Genomic DNA, 18,710 nt, shown 5'->3' on the forward strand with positions numbered 1-18,710 from the left:
TTTTTTTAAAAAAAAAAAAAAAAAAAAAAAAATTTTCGTTGTTATGTATTGCGCATAAAAATTCAATATCCATTTGATCATCAAGTTCAAACAATAATTCCCTGTATCAATAACAGTAAAAAACTTCAACTTTTTTGGGGGGGTATGAAGATCCGCGATTACATTAAGCTATAGATTATATCCATCCATCCAAGTATTTTATTTAATTATTACTTTTCAAGTTATTAGGTTAGAATTTATTTATTTGATAATACAATTATGAATGTGCGTGTTTGGCCGTAATTATTTTTACTTTGTCGAAACTGAGAACTTATAAGGTATGCATGCAGAGGGGGATGGTACGAAACAAATGAAAATGTGAATTGTTTATTTGTTGTCACTATTACTGTAATTTGTCATTGAAATTGGTGATTCTCGTCGAAATTACAATTGATTTTTTGACCTGTAAGATTAGAGGAGATCTCTTTGTTTCAAGTTCAGTCGCAGCACCGCCGGCTTTAACATACAATCGTAAGCGGTGGCTCGGTGGAGGGACATTTCCACACCGTCAATATCGTCAGGAACGATATTATCGTTTTTTTGGACGATACTATCGTCTAAAAAACGATACTATCGTCTAAAAAACGATAATATCGTTTTTAGACGATAGTATCGTCCAAAAAAACGATAATATCGTTTTTTGGACGATAGTATCGTCTCAAAATCGATATTATCGTTTTTTAGACGATACTATCGTCCAAAAAAACGATATTATCGCCCAAAAAATTTTCATACAGGACGATAATATCGTCTAAATTGAAAAATTCTAAAATATTGTCTGGACGATGGTATCGTTTTCTTGTCGATATTATCGTGCAAAAAACGATATTATCGTTTTCTGGACGATATTACCGTTCTAGAAAATCTAATGGATATTTTCGTTTTCTGTACGATAATATCGTTCAAAACGATAATATCGCCCTGGGCGATAATATCGTTTAAAACGATAATATCGCCCTGGGCGATAATATCGTCCAAAACGATAATATCGTCCTGGGCGATATTATCGTTTTCTTAAATGATAATATCGTCCAGGACGATACTATCGTTTAAAAAACGATAATATCGCCCAGGACGATACTATCGTTTAGTTTTGGGTGGTAATATTGTCCAGGACTCAATTTTACTCAGAGGTGCAGCAAGAACCGAATTCTCTTCCAAAATATCGAAAAACAATTGTCAGAGGAAATCACCTACACATCAGTGTTTAAAAAAGGCGTTTAGTTCGTCCCTAAATAATTCATCTTTTTACGAAATGAATACCAACTTTGATTGTACATAAAAAGCGTTTTAACACGCCGAGCGATCCGGCCCATTGCCCCGGAGCGAAGCGGAGGGCCGCAATGCGAGCCGGGCGCCGGAACGGTGTCGGAACTTAGGAGTTAATTTTTTTTCTCGCATCGTCTCATAATTAGTCTGTGTAATTTTTCTATATAAAATTTAAATTTACGGAACCAAATGAACCAATTTTTAATATATATTTGCCGTCTATAAAAAGGTGTTTATCTACAAGATTTTGTGTTTCGTCTTCAACAACCATCCAGAACGATAATATCGCCCAGGACGATATTATCGTCTCAAATTAAAAAAAATAAATTCATTAAAAACGATATTATCGTCCCAAAAATTATCGCACAGGACGATAATATCGTCCAAAATAACGATAAATTTGTTCAGAAAAAGAAAATAACGATAATATCGTCCAGCGGATATTTTCATCCAGGACGATATTATCGTCAAAAAAAACGATATTATCGTTTTTTGAACGATAATATCATTTTTTAGACGATAGTATCATAAAAAAAACGATAGTATCGTCCAAAAAAACGATATTATCGTTTTTTTAAACGATAATATCGTCAAGAAAACGATAATATCGTCAAGAAAACGATAATATCGTCCTGAAAATATTTTTAAATTTATAATTTTAGACGATATTATCGTCCTGGATGAAAGTTTTTTGGACGATAATATCGTTTTTTAGACGATAGTATCATCAAAAAAACGATAGTATCGTCCAAAAAAACGATATTATCGTTTAAAAACGATATTATCGTTTAAAAACGATATTATCGTTTTTTTAAACGATAATATCGTCAAGAAAACGATAATATCGTCCTGAAAATATTTTTAAAATTTATAATTTTAGACGATATTATCGTCTTGGATGAATTTTTTTTGGACGATAATATCGTTTTTTAATCGTTTCTAAAAAACGATAATATCATTCCTGACGATATTGACCGTGCAGTTATGTCGCCTCATCTGTGGCTCTTATCACTAAAGACTCCACATTTGACATTTGTTAATTCAGTGTTGATGCAATGTTAATGTTAGGAGCAGTAGCTGGAAATACTTCAATTGAAGTAATAGATTCGGTTGGGTCATTTTACGATCTGATTGCCTACTGTAAAATGGGAAATTAATTTTGAATTTGTAATTTGAAATAAAACTGAGTTGAGCAGAGTCTTTTCAACGTTGATTCTTTGGTGTAATTTGTTCATCACCAGTAGTAACTCTTGTGAGGACTGTTGAAGATAGTGTTAGCAATGTCAGGGAATTTTTCTTTGTGAAAATTTTCCCTGTAAGCACACCCAATTCCAACGATGATACAAAATTTAACACTGATTAAATAACATCATTAAATGTTATGTTAATGTAACAATCAAATAGACGAACACGATTTACATGACATAATTTAATATATCACTTCATACTAATTATTAAAATGCCAGCCGAAAGTTCTTGTGGCGTTTTCCGTTGTGTTTTTTTTTTCGCAGGAGGGTAGAGTATATTATACGTACTTCATCACTCAATCCAACAGTGAATATCTAGATATACAAGTGTATTACATCAACTTGTAATTTAATAATTGTATTTCTGTCGTGTCATGAAGATATCCATAAAAATTTGATTAAACACGGACAACGAAACCATCAAAAAATAAAAGTTTTTTTTTTCGGGTTCTGTGTTCCATTAATTGCTCGATTTTATGTTCTACCATAAATTGATTTAATGACGCAATCCGGTCGTTCGTAATGATAACAACAAATTAAAAGGATATTCCGTTTATTTACACAACTAGTCGACAATTTCGGACAAAAACGGACAAAACAAAATTTCCCATTAAATCAAATTTGTAATTTAATCAAAAACCGACACATTTTAATGAAGCTTTCGAGTATGGGCGACCCGCCACGTGCCATGTTGATCGTTTATCTAGTGAATTAAAAGTACAACGGACATAGAGATAATTAAATCAACGGGGTAATGTTTCGTAATTAGGTTTGTTGTTATTGCTTTTAAGCATAATTAAAGTGTGTGGACTGGATGCAATTTGAATCGACCACGTTCCACCAACGTTTCCAGTTCTATGACTATGTGAAAATTAAACAGTTCTGCGTGAGACTCGTATTTCTAATTGAAATTCTTTTTATTCTAAAAATAATTTTCATTTGCGTAAATAGATTGATGTAGGTACATCAGTAGACAATGTCAACCTAAATATTCTATTAATACTCATTCAATACTGCATCAACTTCAATTTGAAAATATTGTTCTTTCTTCGCCATCGAAGAGACAGGCGCTGTTATTCGTAAAACGTTTCACGTTAATTTTCGTGGCTTCACTTCTCTTTGATTAAACTTGTATTTTAACAGATGGAAATCTTGATGATAATTTTCTGTTATTTGAGTCGAGTACATTGACTATTTGGTGGTAACATTGACTGGTAAATTTTGATATTTCCAGCCAAAATTTTGTTAGGACACGTTGAAGCGAAATTCGGGAATTTCGGAACATTTTTTTTGGTTTCAACTTTACGCTCAGAAGAGTTTTAGTTGTAAGATCAAACTGTTAGTGAACGAAATTGGTTGAAATGTACCTACTGCTTTGCCCACGTAAAATAGTCATTTACATGACTAGGGATAAAAAGATGAAAAGTAGAGTTTTCGTTTGAGTTTTTTGATACGAGGCGAAGCCGAGGTCAATAAACACACTAAAACAAGACTTTTCATCTTTTTCCCGAGCTCTGTAATGGATTTTTCATGCTGAGGGCGTCGAAAGTAGTGCTTGAAACATGAAAAGTACGGTTTTCGACGTATGTAGCAGCATGTTAAATCCCATTTTCGTATCTACTCTGTTACTGCTCTTCCTCTCCGTTTCTCTGATTTTTCACTCATATCGTTTGCTATTTAAAATGGCAAAGACAGAAATCAGAAAAATCAAGAAAATCAGCTCGGACACGAAAATGTAATTGTTTTCGTGTGCAAAACAAGACCCCTATAAAAATCCCACAACTTAAAATCAGTTGTGAATCGGTGAACATCTACTTTCTAAAGGTTCTATCCACCTCGGTGAAAGAACTAAATCAAATAGATGTTAGAACTACCAGAGCGTATGAATAAAATAAGCACGTAAAAATGACTTCTTTATTTGTCCTAATCCTCAGGACGAATGAAACAAAAAACAATTTGTTATAACATGACCTAATATGATTACTTTGAATTTATGTAAATGCCTCCTTCAACACTTCTTCTCATTCACATAAATTCCAATTTAAAAAAAATCCTTAATCTTCAGATCCTTCTCCTTCTTCTAGGTCTTCTTCTACTTCTTCTTCTTTTCTTTTCTTCCTTTTCTTATCTTCCTTTTCTTTTCGCGGAGTAGAGTTCAATTTGTAGGCTGATGATATTTCACTTGTAGCAGTTGCAGTTCTTTCTTTTCGTCGTTGGTATTCACCAATCAACTTTGAGCATACAATACCCGAAGTAAGTTCTTTATCACGAGATTCCAACACTGTTGCTAGCGCATCGTAACTATCTGGTAGCGAACTAATTAAAGTCGCACTGAGAATGAATTCTGGTTTCAATTCTTCACCGAGAGCTAACAATTTTTGAAAGAGTTCGTTCATTTCATTGACATGAGTCACCATGTCAACATTTTCTTCCAACTTCTTTGTCATCAATTTTCGCAGGATTGCCACACGACTGTTCGGTGTGTTTTTCTCATGGAATTCCTTGAGTGAGATCCACGCTTCATTCGCACTTTTACAGTTTCTAATATGACCGATTTGATCATCTTCGATAGACAAGGCGATAAGAGCGTGAGTTTTCTCATCTTTTTCCGTCCATGCATCAGTTACTGGATCAGGTTTATCGTCCTTAATGACCTTCCAGCATCCCTTTCCAATGAGCAACATTTCCATCTTGTAGCGCCAATTGAAATAGTTATTTCCGTTCCGTCAACGTTACTTTATCATTCAAATCCATTTTTACTTTTAGATTATTCTTTTCTGGGCCCATAACCTGTTAGAACTACCAGAGCGTATGAATAAAATAAGCACGTAAAAATGACTTCCTTATTTGTCCTAATCCTCAGGACGAATGAAACAAAAAACAATTTGTTATTACATGGCCTAATATGATTACTTTGAATTTATGTAAATGCCTCCTTCAACAATAGATACTCGCAATGGTATAACTCTTGAGTTACGTAAAAATAACGAAAAATTTCTATTCCTTTACTATAGGGAGGGAAAATAGAGTCCTTCGTAAACGAAAACGTCATACTTCACTCGAGAAATAATTTGATATTTCGTATCACGATGAGTAAAAGTACCTCGGGATAAAGCCTTCGGACACTTTTACTCATCTGGATACGAAATATCAAATTCCTTCCATTGTATAGTAATATGCTATGGTTTTCAGCCATTTTCCTATTGTCATAAAATGTCAAACTTGCATTTGCTACCAATTTTCTTTGATTGATTCATTTCACAAGTTTGACATTTTACCCAATGTGAAAAGAGCTGAAAAGAAATTCTTCGTTACTTTACATTGCTATCTAAATCAGCAGAAAGTATGAGAAAACATAGGATGAAAGTGGAGAGAAATTAACGAAAAATTAACGAAAAATTAACGAAAAGTCTTTAATGAGAGGCCCGTTATAGCGAAATTAAGCTTTGATATGTTCAACGAGTCACATTACGTATTCGCAAACTACTGAACCGTGTCTAAAATCAGAAAAAATGAAATTCCTCCAGATTAAGTATAAGAGTTCTCAAATGGCTTCAGGACCCAAAGATGCGCTATTGTAAAAAAAAAAATTGGTTTCAATGTGTCATCTCATTAATTAATACGAGACTTCATTTACCCGAAAAATAAATAATATTAATTCGCCGTCTACGTCAATTAGAGCACTGAAACAACTGAAAAATCTTTAATTAAACTTTGTTGTTTATAATTCTCAACATTTGATTAAACATCCTAAATTTATACCACGTGAAGTCATATATGCTGATTCAAAATTATTTTAATATTTGAAGGTGTTCAAAACAATGCGCAACAACCAAATAAAACTCTCAATTATTTTTCAATGAATCATAATTAATCACGTAAATATACATCTTCAACTTCAATTTCAGTTATCGGATATATAAATCGACGTTCTACCAATATCTAGATACGAAATTTGTATACGCTTTCTGTCCACCAATGATATGGAGCGAGAAGAGTATAAAATGCTATTTATTGGGACCCGAAAAAAATGTAACTATTTTTCCAATAACAATTATTAATTGACGTCACTGCATATGTACACAACAGATAAACAAAAGAAAATATTGTTGAGAAAATCTCATTTATTCAATAAAACACATTCTATTTGAATTGGTATTAAATACTAATCCGATGTTAAAATCAAACAAACCACGATAGAAGATGTGTAAGCCGTTTTTTCCATTTCATCCCACAACAGACCCGAACACACATATCAATATGAATAATATATTAGATCAATGTGACGCCATTAAACTGTTGATATTATGGGTGCTGAAGGTGGTGAATAGTCTATATATATATTGTAACAGTGTTCAGAAGAGACGAAGAAGAAGAAAAAAAAACCGAAAAATGAAATTACATTAAATGCCATTCAATATTTTTCGTTATTGAAACAATTGGTTTTACGAATTCAAAATTTATTTGATTATGTAAATCATTTACCGATATTTATTTTCGAGCACAACGAAACCATTTCTCAATCTACTATATACCTGTGTGTTGTTATATATGTGTGTTATCCATCATCATCATTTTCATTTTCATTTTACAACATAAATTCATTATACCTTGGTATATATATACTATACGCGCATCTATGCTGTGTATATACAGATATTCCCGATGCAGTCATTTCAATCTACAGGTTTTTTTTACTTATACCCCATAATGTCGCCGAACGTAAATATTGATACAAGTGGAAGTGATAAGAATGAAAAGAAGAAACCTATATATCGATATGGTAGGCCATATACATTACGTATACACAAACAGTTTTAACTCTTTATTTTTTCTCGTCTTGAGAAAGATGAAAAACCCGGGAGCTATTATTATTCGTACCACGATATACCATAAATTTGTTGAATTACTATTGTGATTTAAATGAGCCGTTTTGGAGAATGATAATGTTTTGACTTTTAACACTTATTAATAACGTGAAGAACACAGAGTCGAAGAGTAATATAATGACAATATAAATGAAACACACCACACCATTTCTTAATATACCGTAGCCGATATAATTTAACAATACTAATTATTGTTGTCACATATATGTTTACGAACACATAATTTAAAGGCGAAAAAAGATAAAAATGGGAAGTAAAGAAATTTCTAAAAAAAAGAAGAAAAAGAATTAATCTCTTTGCTTTTCTGTTATTTAGTGAATTTTAAGTAGATTCAGTCCACACTCATTTTCTTTTCATTTCGAAAACCGGATGAAGCGATACAATTATTATTTATTATAAATACGATTCATTGTGCTCCAAGCCGGTACGTCTAGACAGTTTAGCGCTTTTTTTTTATGAATATTATTATTACGTTTCTAATATTGTTCACATAAATTTCCAATTTTCATCGCATTTCAACCATTCTTGCCAACCATTCTCATGTCGTTAACAATAGTTGCCGATGTCATTAGAATGGAACGGAACTAAAATTGCGTTTTGGTTCAGTTTTTCTTCGGGATAAATTGAGATAAAGAGTACGAAATGAAGTAAATAAATTTTAAAAACATAGCTAACGCCGACCCGTACGAAACACCTATTCGTATCAAAAGCCTTTAATGTGAAACTCTTCATTTCTCTTACTTCATTTTCTTCTCTGCTGAAAAACTATTCTCCCTTTAAAATCACTTACATTATCCACTCTTTGCCTTGTTATCATATACAACTAAATTGCCGGAGGCAATGTAGACAGCCCCGTACGAAGACAAATTTCATAAATTCCTATTTAAACAGCTATATACCGCTATATTTAACTATATTTCACTATAAATAAACATTTCACAGATAAATATATGCTATTATATAGCTCTATATGCCTGTATATAGCTCAATATACCTATATATAGATGTCCGTATATGGAATCCCTGAAACCCCACACACATAACAAATTATTTCCATGTTAACAGAAACTCTCTAAGTATCATTTTTCCCAAGATATTTCTATTTTACTAAAATCCAATATGGCCGCCGGCAGCCATTTTGTTAGGAAACCGAAAATAGCACCGACGCTTTACATTCGTTAATTCCTTTCAAACAAAAAAAAAAATCATGAAATTCGGTCAAAATTTACTCGAGATATTGTCAAAATACACCACGTTAACTGTACTTCCGAGTAGCCAGATAAGAGATCACTCCAAGAGACCTAGCTCACGCTCCGGAGAATATAATTTCATAAAAAAAATTTTCCCTGATTGGTACGGTCAATACCTATCTAATAAAGCTCAAACAGACGAAATATGTTCAAATGTGGCCGACCTACAAGCAAAAACTACTTGCCGCCCTGTGCCTGTTCCACACCAAGGGGTCTAACTCACGAGTCGGTCATCCGATTTCCATAAACTTTTTTTTTGTCGATCGGTATTGTAAATACCTTTCATTTGACGTATCAGTTACAAGTTTAACGTTTAAATGTCCGGAGATATCTTCGAAAAACCGTAAAGCACTTATTGGGCCACAGCTCGGGAGGGGTCGATCCAAAATCACTCATCTTCGAACTTAGCCTGTCTTTTGACATTACCAAACGGGAAAAAAAGAATTTTCAAAATCGGATGCGTTTTACTCAAGTTATCGTGCAGACAGACAGACGGACAGACGGACTTTTTTTTCGCGGATTTGGCATCTCTAGACAACCACAATAGGTTTCCCCTTACTCAGGGAGTCCAATTCGACGTGTTACAAACGTATGCGTAAACCTATAAGACCCCAGTACTTCGTACGGGTCTAAAAACGGATTTTTAACGAACGGATGCTGGTAACTTCTGTTAATTTATTGATCGTTCTATCAATTCTATCAAATTTTGGCAAAAGAAATTCATTTGAATTCAATGAAAATGTTAGCTGAGTTAATAGAGCAAGATCTATTTTAGACAAATTTTGGTCATTTTTATTGAAACTTAGTGAAACCCTGGAAAAAATTTCACTTATTTATGAGAACAGCCTAACGAACTCCTCAAAATTGGTGAAATTCTAGTGAAATTTAGCTAAACGCCATATAGGGTAAACGTACCAATTCTCGGACAAGGATCAGTCCTTGGGAACCTATTGTTCTTTCATTATTTTTTTTTGTTTTTGAATAATGAGGGAGCAATATGTGTCAGACGACTCATTATAGTCCGAGGATTGGTACGCTTACCCTATATACCCTGTATGGTTTGTTGTTGTTTTTATGACCAGGGTTTACCTTTGGTCAATTTTTGTAATCTAAATCTTACTGAACTTAACACTTAATGGATTTTTTCAATAAAACTATCAAAACTTCACGAAATTGAAACTGGTGAAACTTAGAGAAACAATTTCACTGAACTACGCTCTGCTATAAAAGTCGAATTTTTCAAGTGCACGGAAAAAACGGAAAATGTCAATGTACGTCTGATTCGATCACGATTTACGTGTGAGTCGCAAATACTACATCTCCTACGTAGTATGTACATCGAAGTCGTGAAATTTTACATCTAAATCGTACAATAAACGGCTGAGTGAACCATTGGTTTTGTACATTGTAGTTGAGTGAGGACAAAACCAATGGTTCACTCAGCCGTTTATTGTACGATGCAGACGTAGAATTTTACGACTTCGATGTACATACTACGTACGAGACGTAGCATTTGCGACCCACACGTAAAACGTGATCGACTCAAACGTACATCGACATTTTGTGTTTTTTCCGTGTGGACAAAGAAGGTAGGAGAACTCGGATATCCTTTTTGAATACCCCTTTTTCATCAAATGAATTTCACGGAATTTTTAAATTTTTCTAGACCCCCACCCTTATTCCTTAAAATCGTTGTTAAATCCATCTCGTGCACGTAATCACAGCTTAAGTAAGATCGTTTCATTAAAAACACGGAGACTTAGTAGTACAAAGCCAAAAAAAAAAATTCGTCTGATCCCAACGGAAATCGAAAAGACAACTCGAAATTTTTACAGAATGGAAAACGTCAGAAATGAAAAGGTTTCTATGAATGTGTAATATTTTCACCTGAATTATTTTTGTCTACATGAAGATCTACATGAAATTGTCTAATAAAGAATAGAACTCCCTTCACATCATGACAAATGAACAACTTTTTTGCATCTACAGTGAACGACATCTCAAATGTCTCACTGTCATTTTTTTCAGAGAATGTCATTGTGAATTTGCGCAATGACACAATAAAATTCTCAGAAAAATTTGACAGTGAGACATTTGAGATGTCGTTCACTGTAAATCGAGGCTTTTTTTAGTCTGAAAAAATTTATTTAAAAAAAAAGTTTTGAGATCAAGTTGATATAGCATATAATGATAGCCCAGTAAATTTCGGTGTTGACTCCTTGAATTTACACTCGATTCACCCGTGACCAATTGTTACACATCTTGTATGTAGCATGTGACACACAAAATTATTAATTATTCAATTTCGTGTGGAAAGGCTGAGTAATAGCACAGCGTCTTGAATGAATTGTTTGAACAATTTTTTTTTTCTTTTTCACGACGAAGTACCTATACAACTTTAATAAACTTTTTTTTTCGAAAAACTATTGACTTTTCATTTGGTTTTCAATTAATAATTTTAAGTAAACGAAAAAGTGTGTTCTGCTCATGCTTTACATTTTCGAATAATTGAAAACGGTTTCGAAAGAGTTCAATGCATGTATAGTGAACGAACCTTTTTGTAGTTAATTGATAGGCGCGATATTAGGGCAAAATATGAAAATGTAAATTTTATTTCGAATTCTTGCGCAAGAAACTTACCTGAAAACATCGATGTTCCCGCTTTCGGTCCTCCAGTCTTCCAGCCATTTTAAGATTTTCATTTTTTGCCGTCGAATCCGGTCGTGTACATTCTTTGTCACCAAAAAAGTCATTATTATTGTTAACGATAAAAATATCCGTGCGGTTCTGTCGCAGCATGTCTGTGTTTTTCTCGAAATGCGAAAACAAATCCAAATTTCTTGAACTAAATGGACTGTAAACCGACGGATCACTTTCATAATTTTTCACAAACTCTTTCACATCACTATTCTCACTCCGTCGACAGTGTTTGTTGTTCGACGGACGATCATTATCACCGTCAGCTTTGCGTTTCGGATACGATTTTCCGTCACTTAAACTATTGTCCGATTCGGCCGTTTCCTTTTCACACATACTAGCTGGTGACCAGATTAGGGCGCTAGGTAGATTCCGTGACGATGTGGTACTGATCGATGGTTTCGTTGACAAATTTAAAGGAACATCGTCATCTATGCAAACAAACAACGACCGGTTATGTTACAAATCTATCAAAATCCAAAATCAATTTTTACCAATTTGATCGTCTCTTTCCGGAGTTAATGTGTAGTCTCTAGTTGGTGGTGACTTTGGAGGAGACTGTGATGCCCCATGTGAATATGGAAGAAAAAGAGGAGGCCAAAATAACGGATTCGAATAGAGCAAGGGATTGTACAGAATTGAGATATCTGAAAAATGGGTTCATTGTTATATACACAGTCAGTGGATGAATGGGCGCGATATTTCGGGATGGGTGACACAAACCTCTTGTATTCCATTTGTGGGCGAATGTAGCGGCAAACTGGGATTTTTCCATCAGTGGTAATGTGTTCTTTTCGAGTGATAAGTGGCCCATGATTGGATATTTTTGACTTTGTATGACTGGTGGTGAGGGTGGAGGAGATAGATGGGCCATCTGAAAAAAGGTACAGGTAAATTAAAAGTAAACTCTCGACGAGTCTTACAAGTTCCGCCTGCACCGTTACACACTCACTGAATTAACTAAATGTTAATTCATATTTTAGTAGCTATTATACTGGTTGCTGGTCGGTTATATGGTTCTAGTATTCAAATTGTTGACAACATTACCCCGATCCAAAAATAAACAGAAATAATTTTGTGGAATTTTTTCAATTTTTTTTTTAAATAATTCCTCCCACGAATACCCGAGAATTTGTAGCTAATTCCATTTAATTATTAATTTCATAATCGCTTGAATAACCCTTTATCGATAAAAGTAAATTTCTGAATAATTTATGCCATGTTGATGAAATAAATCCTATTCAAATCAGAACTTCAATTTACCCATATAATTAGTAGGTAGTTGCATAGGTAGCAGTTGGCTTTTTTTTTTCTTCGTTAAGTTGGAAGCGTGTAATTAAACTAATTTGACAACAACTGTAATAAGTTCTTCGGGTATACTATTGTACGTTTAGGCATCAATAATTGCTGCTAATGGCTTTCACTACGCATTGTATAATTAATTAGTTATTATGTGGAGTACGTAAAGTTTCGATAACATTCAATCCACCGAGTCTCTTTTATAACAAATAAGTTTTAATGAGACGAAAAAAGGGTTTGATGTCTATTTATAAACTTTGAGTGGATTAAGTTCATTAAGCTTTCTGTTGAATATTGTGATTTACGTACACATATATCTTCATGTAACATCGATATGCATCGGCATATCTCTCTATTATTGTTATCAGTTAGTTCTTTAGTTGACACTGTTCAATAAACATCTTATTGAGATCACCACTGGTTTTACATATTTTAACAGGTTATGGGCCCAGTTTCTTGTTTCTTGTCTGAAACAATGGAAGTGGGAAATTGTTTCGTGTCAATCAAGGAACCGACCAGTTATCAATTAGCATTGCAATCCGAAGACAGTCAAAAATGGATCGATGCGATGGATGATGAGTTTAACACTTTCGCAGGAGATTTTTCTTTCGAGAATTAAACTCACTCTAAATTCCAGTGTTAATCGGGTTTTTGTTATGGCTAAGTCTTTTGTGGGCACGAGGTCAACTAGCTGTAAATGCACCCTGTTAGATGTACCAGCAAAAATAGATTAGATCTTCGAACTAGATCTCGGAACAGATTGTTCTGACCTGAACTGAATCTGAAAGAATGCGATCTGAAATTTGCAGATTCAGATCAGATCACTTTTGAACTAAATCTGAGTGTGAAAATTTTTGATCGATTTTTTTTGGATCCAGTTCTGATCGGATCGGATCTAAGATTTTTTTAAATGAAAATTTCAGATTAATAGGAAGCTAATCTGATTTGAAATAAATTGAAAAAATTCAAACTTTCAGTTTAATCTTAAAATAAACCAGATTGAACTGATCTGTTTCGGGCCCTATGTCGACCTAATTATAGCTATTTTCATAATAAGGTAGTAAATGGGATTGTTTTGCGCACTAGATGTGAGATTGCCGATACGAGCGAAGCGAGTTCGGCAACACATCGTGTGCGCAAAACAATCCCATTTACTAATGTGTTAGGAACAAGGTTTTATCTCCTGTAATGTCATAATCACCATAAAAAACAAATTTAAAAAATCAAACTGAAACATAAACACGCCGTCACTCATTCATATTCCCCACAAATAAAACACACATCTAGTATACTGTCAAGAATTTGTCAATTTTCAGTGAATAAATGAGAAATTATCGAAGTTTTCCGTGAATAAATGTGAAATTATCGAAGTCAGCCGTGCGCAAATGAGAAATTATCGAAATTTTCAGTTAATAAACGTACGTTCTGTGAATGACGTGTTTAAATCTAGCCCATTTTGATTCTAAAAGTGACACTCAAATTGTGAATATCATGACATTACAAGAGATAAAATATGTTATAGCTACTAAGTCTAAAACTGATCGGAACGCATTTTTTTTTTGTAAAGGGATCAACCATTTTCGATCTTTGGTAAAGGTTAGAGTCTCTGTAATCACGTAATTAACCCCTTTAATTTGCTGTAATTTGTATGAAGATGAATGATATTTTGACCATTCAAACCCTGGGTTCAAAGACCAATCAAAGAAACTTATGTTCAAAAAGCTCGCTTCATACACTTTTTTTGAAGGTTTTGACCGAGACATCATTCAACCTGTTACAGACGGCTGTCATCTGTTATCAACAACGACAGTAATAATAAACGACAAGCTCTGACTAAAGAGGTCTTATATAGCAAAAAGCATGTTCAAAACAAATGAAGTAACTGTTAGTATGCTTGCCGTCTGTGTCAGGTTAAGTGATTTTTTTTACCATGAAGCAGAGTTGGATCGGTTATCCGAAAAACCGAAAATTTCGGTTCGGATTAAACCGAACCGAGAATTTCGGTTCGGATTGAACCGAACCGAAAACTTTGGTTTTGTCGAAAAACAATATGAAATGAAGGCAGACTCGTCAAAATTGATTGATTTCATTATGCACTAACCAAAAAGAAGTAAATGGAGCAATTGCATGATACTTTTATTGAGAATTGAAAATCTCATAAGTTCTTGTCAAATTCGTTTTCTCATAAAAATCGCATGCAATTGCTCCATTTACTTCTTTTTGTTTTGTTCATAATGAAATCAATCAATTTTGACAAGTCTGCCTTCATTTCATATTGTTTTACGACAAAACCAAAGTATTTCAATCCGAACCGAAATTCTCGGTTCGGTTCTATCCGAACCGAAATTTTCGGTTTTTCGGATAACCGATCCAACTCTGCCATGAAGTCATGTTGGCTCACTTTTGTGCAAATGCACAAAATGAAGAAGCTTCATCGTAAAAAATAGATTCGAAGAGTGTCTTGGCCAAAATAATGTGACTAAGTTCTATGGGCAATTATTCCTTGGCTTAATAAATTTTCCTTGAAATGGTAAATAATGATACGTTTCGTACCTAGGACCAAAAGTCTTTTTTAGCGTGAGAGAGCTACATACGCTAAAAAAGACTCTTAGTCCGTGGTACGAATAGTTTCATACTGGACGGAGAAAAAGTGTGACGAAGTCGAAGAGTTATGTGTTTGTGTGAAGTTTGTTTATCCGAGGTGAAGCCGAGGTCAATAATACCACTACTCATACGAAAACATGACTTTTCAATTTTTTATCCACACACAGCTTTCAAACACGTACTACCAAACAAAGACGAAGAAAAACTTTACAGCCCTAGGGTTGTAAAATATGAAAATCTATCTTTCAGTACGGTGTGATATGTGTCAACAATCTCTATAAAAGATTACTAATTAAATGTACTTCAGCATAATTAACAATATCCGTGGTGATCAATCACACGTGCTATACCCATTAAGGTACAGCGAATCATTTTAATACATCGTAATGGAATATCTTTCTTCATGAATGATTAATAATGACCTAGTTCAAAATCGAGATCAATTAAACAAAGTTGGACAGTCAATCGGAACTGTCGACTTTAATTGTTGGTGGAATTATAGATGTAGACGAAATTAATTAGTTAATTGTTTCCTTATCACTTAATTTATATCTTTTGGGAAAGCGGTGGAAGGGAATGAGGTCCTCTTTTTAGTGTTATTGTTGGGTAAAGGATTTTAATGTGATTTTGTTGATTTGTGTGGTGAAATTGGTGAAATTTTTATCCGATTGAATTATACAATCTTAGTGAAATGAAAGATTTTTGGGGTACTAATTGTCTCCAATAACATTATTTTTTAACGTAGGAATTGCATCATTTTTTGTATATATTTCTGGTCGAAGGTAAATGTTTCGAATGTTAACAATAATTTCATTTCATCATTTGTTATCAATAGCGACCATAGGAATAAACGACGAACTCCGGTTAATAACATTTTATATAGCAAAAAGTATGGTGAAACAAATGAAGTAAAAGATTCTTTCGTATATAATATTAGGTCGGTACTTTGAACAAATGAAGGAATAGATTACGTCGCAATATTTTCTCTGAATTATAAATTTTGAAATTTTAAAAGTCCAACAAGTTATTAGGACGATGAGAACTGATAAATCCATGAACCGACGGTTATTCCGATTATAATTGTCGAGTTTAAAAGTTGTTTAATTGTTAAACTTCTTGAACTTACTTTATCGGCAAAATAATCCAAATCCGTCACTTTCGTCGCACAATTGTAATTGAAACCTTCGAATACTTCGTTGACCAAATATTTTTTCGCTTTCATAGAATTCACTTTTTAAACTTAACCAGGTAAAATAAAAAAATCAAAAAATTATTTGAAAATCAAAACTGCCGATTGAAAACAAAATTCTTCTTTTTTTCCTTCATAAAATACAACAGAGAATAAAACACGCCCGTGTGATTCGGTGCCTCGCACCTGACTGAATTCGGTGAATCGTTGAAGATAGAATGAAAGGTAATACGTATATGATATATACCTGGTTGAACATTATACCGCTTGAGTGTTTTTATATTTCTCGATGTTTTAAAGAACATGCGGGCTTCAACCAATACACATTCAGCCATCTCTCTATGTATACCTTTTTCATAGTTGCTGTTTTAATTTAGGCGTCACATCAATGTGTTTTTGATTTCAAAAAAAGAACAGAGAACAAAAAATTAATCCATTTTTATTAATTACGAATTCTTTGTTCGAGAAATGGTTATTATGGGTCAGCTGGTACAAAAAAAAAATTAAATAAAATCTGTAACGGAAAATTGGAAATATTGAATATTGAATGAGAAAAAGGCGGCAGTTTGTGAATATATATTTATCCGGAAGCAATGATACCACTTGCGGTGATGGAACATTAAGATGTCTGTGCTACGATTTAAAGCAGAAGAACATTGCAGTAACACACATTTGTTTCAATTCATTGATGCTTCACTAAATCGATTGTTCGTAGATTCATGCGATGATTAGTACGTATGAATCTAGTACATTAAATACATAAGCGTTCGGGTAGAGTAGCCTCACAGTGCGATTCGCAGAAAATTTGTGACACCTTTTTAAGCATAACATCTGTATCAACTTCGATAAGAATACAAATATTTGCTTCTGTCTTAAAGAATACATTTTTTTAATCGACAGACCGCACATGTTTTAAAATGACCTGATTTTCGGAGGTACTGTTCTTCCCCGCTAATGGGCTAGTATAAAATACGAATAAAATGTAAATTATGTGCAGTTTATTTGCGATTGATGTAGTCATTTTGTGAAAATGTCGAGATTTATTTCGAACGATTACACATAGGAAGTTGACAGTACAAACGTCAACAACAAAATAATTTCGTAATAATTTGCTGAAATCAACAATTGTGCTGCGTTTCTCATCGTAATCTGATTAGTAACATCCTTTGAACAATGGAAAAGGCAGCATACTTGTCGATATTAGTCACGTAAAATTGTTAGTGTGTTTTCAGCAGGATGAACTATTCCCGAACCCGACCAGGACACCATTACCATCCACATCATCGGCGTTTCGTATAAATAAAACAAATGTTTGATCTATTATGCCCAGCCGACTTCACACGCAGTGTCGTCGGCACGAGATACAAGAAATTATTGGAAGTAGAGTATTACTGCAGTTACATATAACGCTGTGAAAGAGACCCAATCCAAATTTTACTATTGTTCTTCTGTCAAGTTTGACAGTACAACAAAAGAAATTTTTTAAATTAGGTGTCATTCGGGTCGCTATGTGTAGTGTAGCGTAGCTAGAGTTAGCCTTGATTTCCACTTACTCCGTTTACGCTCCGTATGGTCTTAGTATACTTTTTAAACAATTAAAAAGAGGCGTGGTTTAGCTAAACGGAGGCAAAATGGTGTAAGTAGAACTCTAGCATTACTGCGTCTACACTGTTCTGATGCAATCCAAAGGCTACCTTTTGTATCGACTCAATTCACTGCGATATAGAAAACCTACTGTAGAGGCGCTACAATTTTTTTAGCACTTTGTTCTTTGTGATAACTTCTATCTGGTAAAATATCCATGAAATGTCATTACTGTTTCACAAAAAATAGAGCACGGACATCAGTGATATTATGACGAAATGTACTAGAATTATACAAAAGTCTATTACATTTGGGCTTAATTTTCACATTGCATTTACCTCCTACTCCGTTACTCTTTTTATTGAGCCTAGTAGCGAGCGAAGCGAACAAATGACCGAAAATGTATGAATTTTCTGTACGTTTTTCGCTTCAACGTACTAGAACAGCGAACATTTTTTGAAAACGCTTCGATCAGCTTTAATAGGTTGTTGAAATGATATAATTTGCCTGAAGAATATAAAATTTGTTGCAACTGGCAATTACGTAATGAGGCTCAAGTAGGAGGTACTTATATCATTCATGATGGGCTAAATCAATGTACGTACACCATATAAGATAAGAATGTCTGTGTCATTGGGAAATG

General features: G+C 33.8%; 1 protein-coding gene across 1 annotated transcript in view; it reads right to left on the reverse strand.

Annotated features, from left to right (window-relative positions):
* The window catches only part of LOC119072811 (zinc finger protein Gfi-1b), a 29,786-nt gene extending 13,107 nt beyond the window's left edge, over positions 1–16,679 (reverse strand). The window contains exons 1-4 of the mRNA XM_037178105.1: positions 16,421–16,679; positions 12,115–12,265; positions 11,886–12,038; positions 11,335–11,822 (exon numbers count right to left, since the gene is read on the reverse strand). Coding sequence (XP_037034000.1) covers positions 11,335–11,822; positions 11,886–12,038; positions 12,115–12,265; positions 16,421–16,516 — 888 coding nt within the window. The 5' untranslated portion in view covers positions 16,517–16,679. The remainder of the gene's footprint in view (positions 1–11,334; positions 11,823–11,885; positions 12,039–12,114; positions 12,266–16,420) is intronic.
* Between the last annotated feature and the right edge of the window lie 2,031 nt (positions 16,680–18,710).

Source organism: Bradysia coprophila (genome assembly GCF_014529535.1).
Source record: "Bradysia coprophila strain Holo2 chromosome IV unlocalized genomic scaffold, BU_Bcop_v1 contig_84, whole genome shotgun sequence".
In the NCBI taxonomy this organism is placed as follows: domain Eukaryota; kingdom Metazoa; phylum Arthropoda; class Insecta; order Diptera; family Sciaridae; genus Bradysia; species Bradysia coprophila.